This window comes from Suricata suricatta, chromosome 14 (genome assembly GCF_006229205.1).
Source record: "Suricata suricatta isolate VVHF042 chromosome 14, meerkat_22Aug2017_6uvM2_HiC, whole genome shotgun sequence".
Lineage (NCBI taxonomy): Eukaryota > Metazoa > Chordata > Mammalia > Carnivora > Herpestidae > Suricata > Suricata suricatta.
Window position 1 is genome coordinate 46019831 of NC_043713.1, and position 12694 is coordinate 46032524.

The 12694-nt window shown below is 44.2% G+C and overlaps 1 protein-coding gene across 3 annotated transcripts in view; it reads right to left on the reverse strand.

Moving 5' to 3' along the window:
* The window catches only part of TTC39C (tetratricopeptide repeat domain 39C), a 105130-nt gene extending 92442 nt beyond the window's left edge, over positions 1-12688 (reverse strand). For 2 of the 3 annotated variants that reach the window (XM_029921229.1, XM_029921231.1), the window contains exon 1: positions 12563-12688. In XM_029921229.1, coding sequence (XP_029777089.1) covers positions 12563-12615 — 53 coding nt within the window. In that variant the 5' untranslated portion in view covers positions 12616-12688. The remainder of the gene's footprint in view (positions 1-12562) is intronic. The other variant, XM_029921230.1, reaches the window with a different exon arrangement.
* Positions 12689-12694: the final 6 nt, after the last annotated feature.

The window sequence follows — 12694 nt, forward strand, 5'->3', positions numbered from 1 at the left end:
AGGGCTCTTTTGGAGGAAGTGGGGGAAACAGTATACACTCTAGGGATGGGGCCAGATCTTCCACTCACAATCTTTTTAACTTGGGTTCTGTAAGCCTTCCCATTGTCATATACAAAGTGATAACACGACTACTTATCTTCAAGACTGTGCAGGGAACAGGGATTAAGGAGGAAATGCACATGACACAGTGTGCATTAACGGTAAACATTGATAACCCACCTGATTACTATTTGCCTGCACAGTGATGCAAGCAAAGACCGAGACTGCTGTATGACTACAAGACTGTAATCCTCCTAACTCTATTCCGATTCCTCTCTAGCTTTGCTAATTAATATTCATTTATTGCTAAGGCCTGATGCTCATTTAGAATTACTGATCTATTCTGAAAATAACCCTTCAGGCTAAATAAAGTTAACTTTTTTTAGTTTTCCTAATTCTGTCATTAATGTGTATCGAATATTCTTCCTAACTAATTAGCATTAGTTCCTTTTCCATCTTAAATCACACAAATAGATAATTCAATCATCTCTATTCTATAACAGTATCAGGCCGACCGGCATCAATAAGCAACTTACAAAGCGATCACCCAAACATGTTTTATCAATTACCTAAGACTTCCCAACCAAACCTTCAACAGGGATTACCCTTAAAATAACAAAACTGTTCAACATGTTTTATTTTCTCATCTTTGAATTATAATAGGGTCCCTTTTTATTATGTGTGGCAATAATCCACACACTGCATGAATACTTTAATTGAAGATTAAACACTCAGCTGTTCATACAAGCAATTCCAATCCTATTTTATATAATCATTTAGGAATTTCAGATTTGTTATTCAGTCAAAAGGCTTCAGAGTGAAACTAGAGATGTATGCATAATAAACTTTCGGTAAACTAGGCCTTCATAAACAACACTGAACTTCATAAGTATGGGTCTCTCAACAGGGAACTTACAGTTTTCCTTTAGTTTTTAGTAGAGCATAGGTCAAGAAAATTTCACATTTCCTTCATTATTCATAACCTTCCTTAACTGTAAATGTAGGCTTACAAGAAAGCTCTGATGAGGTCTGGTTTTATTTTACTGTGAGATAAAACCCAACATTCTTTTCCCAAGAGAAAAACTCACTATTTCAAGTTGGATACAACCACTCTCTATCAGTCAAGCCCAGATCGGAGATGCCACAAAGGGGCTACAGAAAAACACCCAAACCATTCTTTCATTTCTTGCCATTTTTACATTAGCAGTTTGACCAGAACAAGAATCTCTTAAGAATTCCAACATGACAGGTCCCTTGGCTAAAAGACTTCAGATGGCCATTGCCCTTCACCCATGGCCCTTCTCTCTTTTTCTGTGCTACTTCAAAAGGAATAATTTCTCGTTCAATGTGTAATATTGATAATTCAAAGTAATGAGTGTCTCGTCAATCATCAGTCAATAAACGAAAAAAAACAATTGGATCTACGTGGTTGCCAGCTGAAGCAAATGGCATTCTAGATATCGACAAAACTCTTTCCTGGGCAATTAAACTGGTGCACACTTTGCCATAATGGGGCGGAAGGGGAGAAACACAATTACTCCAACTGCAGGTCTACAAAAAAGCAGCTTCGTTCTCGCCTTGGATAATTCCAGAGTCACAAGCATGCAGCTGAATTCAACCTGCTTCTTTCAGACATAAATAAAAAAGGTGAGCAGGATTTACAAGATGCAGAGATAAAGTCCTATCTTGCTCCAGAGATCAGCTGACAAGACATAACTCGAAGTTTTGCAATTCACTGTTTACAATGGGGAGGGGAAGAAACACTTGAAGCCCTGACAGTGACTCAAAGGAGCAATCCCAAAGAGGTCAGCCAGCATGGATTTTAGTTTTACCCAATTGTATCTCAAAACCTGAATCTCTGTCATTTCGCAAATTCAACTTGGATTCAGATACAAAACATCGTTTTCCCTCATTTTCTGTCCTGTTAGAATTAGCACCGAAACTTTTACTTGTGATAAAGACAAAACGATACAAACATTTAAAGATCCGTTTCTCTGATGGTGATTACTTTATGCAGGAATGATCTACGTGAAGCAAAACCTGGAGGGCTGCTGCAAGAGGCAAGAAAGCACAATTCCAAAGCAACAGACAGCAAGAAGGCCGCAAATGATGGTCGTGAGCTGTAGGAACTCAGAGAGACATCACGCCCAGACTCAGGTTTTCCTAGAGCCCCCACGCAGCAAGGAGCAGGATGGGCCAATCAAGAACTTAAGAACAGGTTGAACTAGCATGCATTATGGATGTAGCTGACATCACATCAAGGGTGGGAGGGGGAAGTTCTACATCTGTGTATCGGGGTACCCTATCAGAGATTAAATGGTATATGTGGGCATTTCCCAGTCACTGCTTCTAAGTACAATGGAACAGAAAATCATGAAGCATTCTGCTGTATTTCCTCCCAATTTAGAAGAATCACTAGGTCATCTCCTTGGCTATGTAACTTTGGGGTAACAGTGTCCCGATTCCTGAAGATTTGGCCTGTGTGTGATTGTGTAACCTACTTAGCAAAAAGCTTGCTCACTATATGCGAAGGATGTGGACCCATGGGCCAAGTTATACCTGGAGATTAAAAGTTAAGACTTGGGTGGGGACATGGAAGACAAATGAGGGCTCTGGAAAAAAAAAGTCACCTAAGGACGGAAAGACACGGGTCCTGCAAGTCCCACAGCAACAAAAAGAGAAGGGGCTCTCCACCCACATGGACAGAGACAGAAGAACCAGTGCTCAGATCCCTTCTTGGAGCTCTCTGGGCCCGAGAAGCGGGGTCGGGGGGGGGGGGGGGGGGGGGGGGGGGGGGGGGGGGGAAGAGTGTGTCCACCCGCCAGCTGCAGAGACCAAACTGTCTTAAGCCTCATGCCCCCAAGCTAATGGCCTCTCAAAAGAAGGGTTTTGGAACTCCATGGGGACATTTGGGGGCAATACAATGACAGCAGTGGAATAGGCCATGGATGTAAGACAGCCTGCAATGTGGGAGAGTCCTGGACCTTGTCCCATGTCCTGAATAACTTCTGAACCCTACTTCCATCGGCACTGAAGTACAAGGTCATGCTGGCACTGTTTAAATACACCCTTGATCACGATTTACTAACCATGTTAGAGAACTACGGCACCAACAGCACCATGGCTTGTGGCACTGGAATGGCTACCACAGCAGTGACACCAGCCAGCATGTGAAGCCACCTCCTGCCAAATGGAACAGGGATTTGAAATCTCCTTTAAATGTATTTAAAAGCAAACAAATTTTTGAAGAGCCATGAAACACTGGATACCAATTATTTTTATTACCAGATTTCATTTTTGCCTCCCCATAGTAAGAATTTGTGCCATACTGAGTTTCATCATAGAAACTGCATAGAGAAATTATTTGGGGTTTTATTCTTACTCTCACACTGTCCTCAGCAGTTGCACATCATCCCCCTTATCCTCACCTCCAACTTCCCTATTCGCCTTTTAAATCCATCCTCTCTTCCTAGGCCTCTGTTAAAAGTTTGGTCTCCAAAGTGCTTGGCTTGGTGAGGGATTTAAAGATGGGAGACCTATTTTCTGGAACACATTGTCAGCACACACTCCGTGTGTGCAGGAAACGGAGGATTCTGATGTGACCCTGACACAGGCAGCCTAGCTCTTGCTAAAATGCTGTACTTCCTCACTTGCTCAATTTCAACAGTGTTTTTAGAGTTGACATATTACCCCTGCTTCAATGAAGGTATTTCCCCACTTTCTCCTAACATATAAAGAGAAGTCTGGTCTGTTACTTCTTTTATTTCAAAGTGCACCAGCTCTCTCTCATTTTTCTGCTACGGAATGGCTTCTGGTCTTTTCTTAAATCCAAATGTAGTCCTTCCACATAGATGCAAGCGCCTAACTTTATCACCTGATGAAGGTGTAGTGAGTCACTTACATTTTGAAATACATGCAATTTTTATATTACAAATTTCTTTTTACTTCTTTATAACAGCGTTTGGGCATTCTATGGACCTTTAGACATTGTGTGAGCAGGTCATGTCATCTGTCCATTTTATTTTAGGATCACAGGAGGGGAATTACAACATATAAGAAGAGGGCATTGGATCTGATACAGTTGAGAGCCCCTGCTCCCAGCCTCCACGTTCCTCCAAAGATCAGTTCTTCCTGAAATTCAGGACAGGGATGTGGGTTTAGGCAAGCTAGGTTCCTGGCTTCTCCTGCCAAAGAGGCAAATAACACCAGAGCATGTCATGCCACCCCCCACCCCCCTGGGGTATCCCAGGGCCTCGGTGGTGACTCATAAAAGACACAAAGGACTGGCTGCTTAGGGTAGGCTGCCTCTTAGCCACATACAACACGGAGCCGAGGACTGTGATCAGAGGGCTGTGATCCCCAGAGCCGCCTCATCAGAGCACTCCTCGTTCCCTTTGATTGCACCTGTCAAGACTAGCGTGTGCTCAGTGGCAGCTTTGCTCCCTATTGCCCTACATGAAGTGCTGGGCAGCTGAATGCACCAAAGGAAAGGGGCTGACAGGCCAGACGGGGAGTTCTGTTCCCTAGTTCTGAGAAGCAGTGTGTCAATTCCAGGAGCACCCGAATTGCTCCAGAGCACCTGCACTGGGTCAAGAGACATGCCGGCACACATCAGCATGGGGAGGGGGCTGAGTAATCAAGTTTCCAGAGCTCCTAAAGGGCACTGCCCCTGGGCTACAGTGGCTGGCCAGCAAATAAAGGGGTGTCCAGAAGACCTCTTATACCTCACATTACTCCAGCGACTTCAGGGAGACCAAGAACCCCTGACCTACTCTGACCTCTCTCTACTGTCTCAGCTTGCTCATACCAGAGGGGCAGCTGTGCAAACAATGACCAGTCATCATGAATGCTGAAGAAAGGGACTGAAAGTCTGTGGAGGCACCGAAGCTTTCTACCACCTCTTCACGGACATCTGAGCTGCATTTTGGAGAAGTCAGAACAAGTTAGATAATGCAAAATACCCCCGCAGGACAAGTGGGGAGGGGAATGAGGAAAAGTCAGCGAAGGAGACAGGCCAGATCAAAGGACATCCTATGCCCAGTCAGGACCTGTATCCTGGAGAAGACTGGGAGTCACAAAGTGTCTATAGCTTTGGGAGACTCATTACTCCCTGGTAGCCTGTCACGTTACGGTGGCTTGCATACTGCAGGGATGACCTTAGCGGCACACAGGGGAACTTCTACTGTAAAAGCTACAGAAGAGGGCTAGTATCGTGTAGCAGTTAAACACACAGACTCTGCGGACTGCTGGCCTGGGTTCACACCCAGCTCTCCCACTTAACTGTGGAACCTTGGGCAGGGCATCCGATGTAGCTGTGCTTCCCCTCCAGCCCCTGTGAAAAGGAGATAACAGCGCTGTAGGAAGATCGAATAAAGATGAACATTTCGGGACTGACGTGTGACCCGGCATACAGTCAGCACTGTCTACTATTTACCACTATGTGAAAGTAAACCACCTAAGCCAGTGATTTCACAGACAGTACAGCTGTGGACAGATGAAATGTTAAAGGGACCATTTCTCAGGTAGACAGAAAGATATTAAGTACAGCCAAAGCTCCTTAAAGGACCGGCTTCTCACCTTTGTGTCCCACACCCAGTAGGGGTTTTCTCTGTAATAACAGATCATCTTCCTGTAAGACAGCAGTAACTACCTGTTGTATACACGTATTTCTTGGGTTCTGAAATTCTTGAGCAAGGAGGAAGAGATAGAGAAAGCAATCTTAGCGAGGGAAAAGACTGAAATGGCAAACCATCAACCACCTTTAGACACAAAGAAAAGCCCCTACCTATTTCAATCTCCAAATCAGCTGCCAGGCAGTTTTGACTCTCTCCTCCGACTCACCAAATTCATGGCTAGTTTTACACAAAGATATGGTTTTTGTAACTACGTATGGTGAGGCACGTCAAGTATACTTATTGTCGTGATCATTTCATAATAGGTACAAAATGTTGTATACCTGAAACATGTCAATTATATCTCAATTAAAAACCAAACAAACATGTAACAAAGTCACTTACTCAAAAACTGGAATGCACTTTCCCCTCCTTCCAATAAAAAAGCTTGAAGTGGTGACTATATTCCCAGGCTTGCCCACAAAGGCAATTCAATCCCAAACTGGACCCATGTCCTGGATGACTAACACACTAAGAATTAAGGGGACAGAATAAGTAGTAGAAAAGGTGTAAGACCAAGCATAGTTTCCCCCACCCAACCCCAGCCCATTTCCCAGGGCAGATCTGGCACTAGGCAAAGATTCTCTGCTGCCCAGCCATTACTTCCTGTACATCCTTCATATTCTCTTCTAAAGTCCTTCTCAGTGTTAGCCTCTTCAAAGTCCCACTGTGGTTGCTGGGTAAGAGGCACCCCAGCAAAGAAGACTAGGGTGTAGAAAATGGAGCAAAAGAGCCTGAACAAAAAGATCTGGACCTCTTAAATATGGTGTGTTTGGAGATCTACAAGTGGTTTCATGTAACTAGAACAGAAAGTGCTCTCTGCTCCAACATTCTTTCTCTCTCAGGGTGCCTGGGTGGCTCAGCTGGTTCAATGTCCAACTCTTGATTTGGGCTCAAGGCCCACATCAGGCTCTGAACTGCAAGTGTGGAGCCTACTTTGTATTCTCTCCCTCTCCCACTTGCTCTTTCTCTCTCAAAATAAATAAATAACTTTAAAGAAAAAAACTTCATGGAGTACAAGTCCCCCAACTAGGGTAGGGATGAAGGCAATCTCCCCAAACTACTTATTAACACACAGATTCTTTAAAAGGTCCACATCTTTAACTTTGTGGATACAAATGTATGTGTGTATGTGTGTGTGTGTGTACACGTACATGTATATACACCTATACTATATACACAGAATGCAGATTCACTTTCTGGTGATTTCCTACATATTAATTCTCCCATTAGTCTACAGTCAGTTACATTTTTAAAGAATCCCAATTCAGCAATATGAATCTTTAATGAATTATTTAATTAGGACCTTTCCAGAAAGTGCAATAATTGAAAGGGGGGGGAGGAAATGAGGGGCTTTTCTTCCTTTTTAACAAGCTCAGCCCTAAACTGAGGATGGAAAAGGCAACAGAGGAGTTTCCTGTCTTTCCTACCAGTTCTCTTACACCATTTCTGCTTTTCACTGCTTCTCCTTTTCTTGCATTTCTGCAGCTATGGATTCTCCAACAGCAAGGTACGCACATGCTGCCATCTGGCAGTAGGCAGATCATGCAGAAAACACAGGTGGCCTCCTGTCCTCTAATGCACCAACCCCAGTTGTGGGCAAAGAGGCTCAGGTACCTACTGGCCCAGGTTTCTTACATAGGCTTTTGAATTTTTTCCAAAGGGAACTCTGGTTTGTACCCAGGGCCCCCCCATAAAGGACCAGACAAATAATTTAGGCTTTCTAGGCCATAGGATGTGTCACAGCTATTCATTACTGCTGCTGAATTGCACAAGCAGCCACAGAAAACACATAATCAAGGGAGAGTGGCTGTGTCCCAATAAAACTTTATTTATAAAAACAGACAGCTGGCCAGATCTGGCCCACAGGCCATACTTTACAACACCTACATTATATTGAGCCATCTCCACAGCAAGACTGATTCTTATCAACATGCTCACAAATAAGACACATGTCACAGGCCTTTGTCATGGGTGCCATAAAGGGTGTTAGACAATTTAGTATCCATACTTTTAAATGTGAATTTATTACCTAAGATTTTTCTTGCCTTGTTTTTAATAAATTTTTGCCATTTTTGTAATTTAAAATAAAGATATAATCCATAATACAACTACTTACAAATTCTATAGCAAATCCAGATTTATGTGTATTTATACTCAATGAAGATTCCTTAGAAGTACTGCATGCTTGTTTTAGTGGACAATGGTTTTTTAATAATACTCTTTAATAACACCAACAGCCAGGGAAGAACACTGATGTTTTAAGGTCAGAAAGAACGCCAGGAGTTAAAGCAGGAGAAGGAGATAGTGGCACCAAGGGGAGGAGGGAGATAGATGTGCAGCCTGTGACATAACAGCTACAAATTTCATTCTGGCCAGGAGCCCCAGATGTCTCATCTGCCTTCTATCTCAACACGCTTCACCCCTCCTGTCAAAAAGTAACATCGCAAACCAAAAAGAAAAAGGTACCAAGAGTTCATCACAGACATCAGGGCCACAATAAGGAACACAGTCATCATAAAACAGGAGTTGCTTGGACGACTAGCAGCAAAGTAACCCTGAAAAGCAGCGCCGACTCACAGGAAACATGGACTAACCAGGGATCAGAGAAAATAACAAGTACGGAATAAGCCATCAAATGGGACAACCTAATAATATTGATCAGCTTGCAGGGCTCACCCATTTCACATCTCCATGTGGGCTTTTCAGTTTCTTAGACTTCCCTTTCCACCTCACCTCCTGTCACATCCCCCTTCCCCCCCAACCCCTCCTCCCCCATCATGCTCACCAGCAGTTCCTCTACAAAAGTTTCCTTCTTTTGTTACAAGTCGCTGAGCTACAATGTTGCTGTTCTCCACACCTACAGGTCACCGTGGGTCATAGGTAGGTCCCCTAGCCTCACCACCACCGTACCTACACTGCAGCACTCGGTATTTAGTGCCTGTTCTTGTGCATGTAATCATCACCTGCCTTATCACGTGTCTCAATACCTACAGGTCTGAGCGTGTCACACATGTGAACATCAGTTAAGAGCGGTATGTGGGGAGGGCAGACAGCAAGCACTGCTGCATGAGATCACTAAGCCCCAAGTAGAACAACAGGAATTTGACGTCAGGCGGTCAGTATCACTAAGGTACAAAGTTATGTCTTTAGGCTCCAAGCAGAAAGGCCCCACAGCAGCATCCATCTGCCTCCACCTCTGGGAACACCTCTCCCAAGTGCACAGATGGGGGGGGGGGGGGGGCGGGTCTCAACACCAACACCAGGGCAGCTTGTTACATCACTACTATACTCACAATAGAAGTTACATTTTGAATCTCAACTATGGAGCCTCTTACAGCTCAAAAAGGCTCTACTGTGCATTTATTTCTAATTCCTGGATCTGTGAGATTTAAATGACACAATCCAGACTTTCCACTGATTCAGAATGGCCTTCGTGATGATCGGTTTCTATGAAGTAACCATTTCTCATTCCATAGCTGCTGATGAAACTTTTATTATCCCAGTAATGTGGCATGAGAAAACGGCCTTGTTAATGAGAACATTATTACACTAGATACAAAATAGTCTTACTGTTAAACTGTAGTAAGATTCTGAAGGTTTACTAATAGGGAAAGGCTAGTCTTCAGTGACAAAACAATCCTAAGGGGGAAACCAAATTGCTCTCTTTTGGATAGAGCTGGAGGTGCTCCTGAAATACTTAGGATAAAGTCACAGCTGAGTTTTCCAGCAGGCCTTCAACTTTGAAACAGAAGAGAAGTTTCCCACTATATAGTAGGATCTAAATCTTTCATATGCACAATATGAGGCTAACCTTAAATATAAAAGCTACCTGCATACAAGACATTTTTCCCTCTACTCAAACTATGTCATCAAGAAGAAAGCACAGGGGTGCCTGGGTGGCTCAGTTGGTTAAGCATCAGACTTTGGTATGGGTCATGATCTCACGGTTTGTGGGTTCGAGTCCCGCATCTGGTTCTGTGCTGACAGCTCGGAACCTGGAACCTGCTTAGGATTCTGTGTCATCTCCTGTCTCTACCCCTCCCCCTCCTCTAAAATAAAAGAGCACTAAAAAAAAAAAAATAATAATAAGGCACACTTGTGGTTCAGAAGGCATCAAGGATAAAGCTAGCTCGTGCTTATAAGAGCTTACATGGTGCCAGCTACCATGGATTATTTTTAATCCTAACAACCACATCATGATGTGTGCTACTCCCATTTTATAAGAAAGCAAATTTTGAGTCAGCACCTACAAAAGTGGCAAACTGACAGTTACAACCCTGGTTTGCAGGATGCTTGTCCAAAACGCCTGTATACAATTCTGTCTTCTAAAATCTGGATCAGCAGCACATGTGGGAAATAGCAAGCATGCAAGGCTTTCCCACGTCACAAATTTGATAGATCAAGGGAAAGCATATTGGATAATGCTACCATTGTCCATGCCTTAAAAAGCTTAAATTGCTGGAAAATAAGGTCAGAGGGCACACCAAAATACGGTTGACCCTTGAACAATGTTGGGGGCAGGGGCGTCAAGCCCCTGTGCAGTCAAAATCCTTATGTAATTACTGACTCCCCAAAAACTTAACTGCTAGTAGCAAACTACTGACTAGAAGCCTTACCGATAGTCACTAGTTTGCATGTTCCATGTATTATATACTGTATTCTTTTAACAAAGAAAGCTAGAGGGGGAAAACGTTAAGAAAAATCACAAGTGAAAATACTTGCAGTGTTAAGTCCACACAGAAGTAGACCCATTCAGTTCACACCCATGTTATCCAATGGTCAACTGTATAATAATTTTAGTGAGACAGGCAGAATGAGATAATGAAGAGCCCTGATGTAGAACCACTGTGCTTTTGTCCTGGTCCTTGCTAAACAAAGACTCAAGCCCCTCATCATAAAATTGGCATGATAAAAATACAGGTCACCCTTTTGTTGTCACTAGAATCGTAAGACTAAGAAGGAATGAGCCCAGCACTGTGCCTGGCAACAAAACAAAACAAAACAACAAAACCCAATACTACAATAGTTTCCTTTTTTATTTTTTTTATTTTTCAGTTCCTATTTCAAAACCCAAGCAGACAGCTCCTGTCTATACACTGTAAATCCTCCCTGGACACCTCCCTCTCCTCCACCCCCAACACACTCCCCCACAGAGGAACTCTTTCTAGGTGCATTTCTGTTTCTGTGAGAAAATAATTTTCCTATCACTCATAATCTGCCCTCTGCTAAGAGCACATAAAGTTGTCTGGATAACAGTATTTTTGCCTTATTCCATGCTTTCAATATACAAAAAACCCCTACAAGGTACTATTTAAGTACACTAAAGAAGTTTAGGGGGGTGAAAGAACTAAAACCAGTAATAGAACATTTAAAGCAGTAAATATTGAAATATGCAAGCATTTGATTAGCAGCAGCTAAGGAGTAAACTTGACTCGGGCTTTCTCCAGCCCTCTCCTACGACACAAACTGGTAGTCTTTTAGTAATTAAAAAAAAAAAAAAATCAGAGCACTATATCAAACAATCCTACTTTTTTTTTTTAAGTACTTTCTCAGACTGAAATCAGACTGGTAGGCTTTAAAAATAAAACGTCCTGAGTAAAGCTAAAATGGTTGCACTTTCAGATTTTTTATTAAAAAAAAACTGTACAGCAAAGGGTCTTTAGGGAAAGGTTAATTGTTGTGAGATACCAGCTTTGCCATTAAGAAATGAAAGCCCCAATCATGAATCACCAATCTCTCAAGTGTGAAAACATCAGGTGCCTCTACCTGACTCTATCCCTCCTCTCACTTCCTTACAGACTGTGGCTCTTAACCACGAATGCACATCGATCCCTTATTCCTACCAAACCATCAGGTCTTAAGAAATTCGAAGCATATGGCCCCTCAACACCTACAGAGAAGCCACTAATCAACATCCTTGAGACTGGGCAAATCACAAACTTGTTTCCTAAACCAGAAAGCGGATGCTTTTGTCCCCCCAATGAAACTGAAGGCTCCTCCCACTCGCAGGAGACAACCAGGTTTCAGTTCTTACATTTTTTAAAAGACGCCTTTTAAGAAAGCAATTAACTGAGCACACGTGTTCTTCCTTCCACGCTTACATATATTTACAATCCCTCCATTTTCTTCAAGTGAGACAAATCCATCATAAATACACTCGCTTGAAAGGCATTAAGAACTCATTTTGGGAAATGAGTTTTGGGGAATGAGTTTTAGAAGACAGGCAGAGAGGGGAGCAAGCCGAGTTCGGCTGAGTTTTCTTTTTAATTCCTGCACTGCCAGGCAGTTACGCGTATCTCTTTTCAAACAAGAAAAGCGTCTGCGATGCACGATGATGCAAAGTAATGCGAGGCATCAGAACCGGGCACGAGGCAGCTGATGTGCTCCGTGTCACAAAGGCTGCTCGGGCACAACACAGCGAGTTTGAGGCCCCCAGCTGCCTCCAATCGCATCCGCTCCCAGGTCCCGAAGCCAACGGGCTCCGGACCCGAGGCGGGAAAGCGACCCGCCAGAGAGAAACGGACATGCATGGGGTGTCCCTCTCGGGGCTGGGGGTGGGAGGTGGAGGTAGCTGAGAAAGTGAGGGGAGACTGCAGGAGCGAGGGGGGACGGGTGGCGGGTCTCGCGCAGGGAAAGGACAACGAAGCGGGGGTGGAAAGAGAGATGTGACAAAGGCGCAGAAGCGCCGGCTGCAGCGCAGGCCGAGGGAGGCGACCTGGGCACCGGGGCCGGGGACTAGTGACCGATAGGAGGGGGAGGAGGCTTCTGGGGCCCGCAGCAGATTGCAGCGCGTGAGCGGGCCCCGAGGGGCGCGTGGCCGGAGCCGGGGAGCAGGGCGCGTCGGTCACCTGTATTGTTTGAAAAGCTGGTCCGACTCCCTGAAGCCGTTGTTGAGCAGCATGTTGATGCCGGCCAGGGCCAGCTCCGCGTCCTGCAGGGGCGCCGCAGCCGCCGCCGCGGCCGAGTCTCCGTCCTCCTGC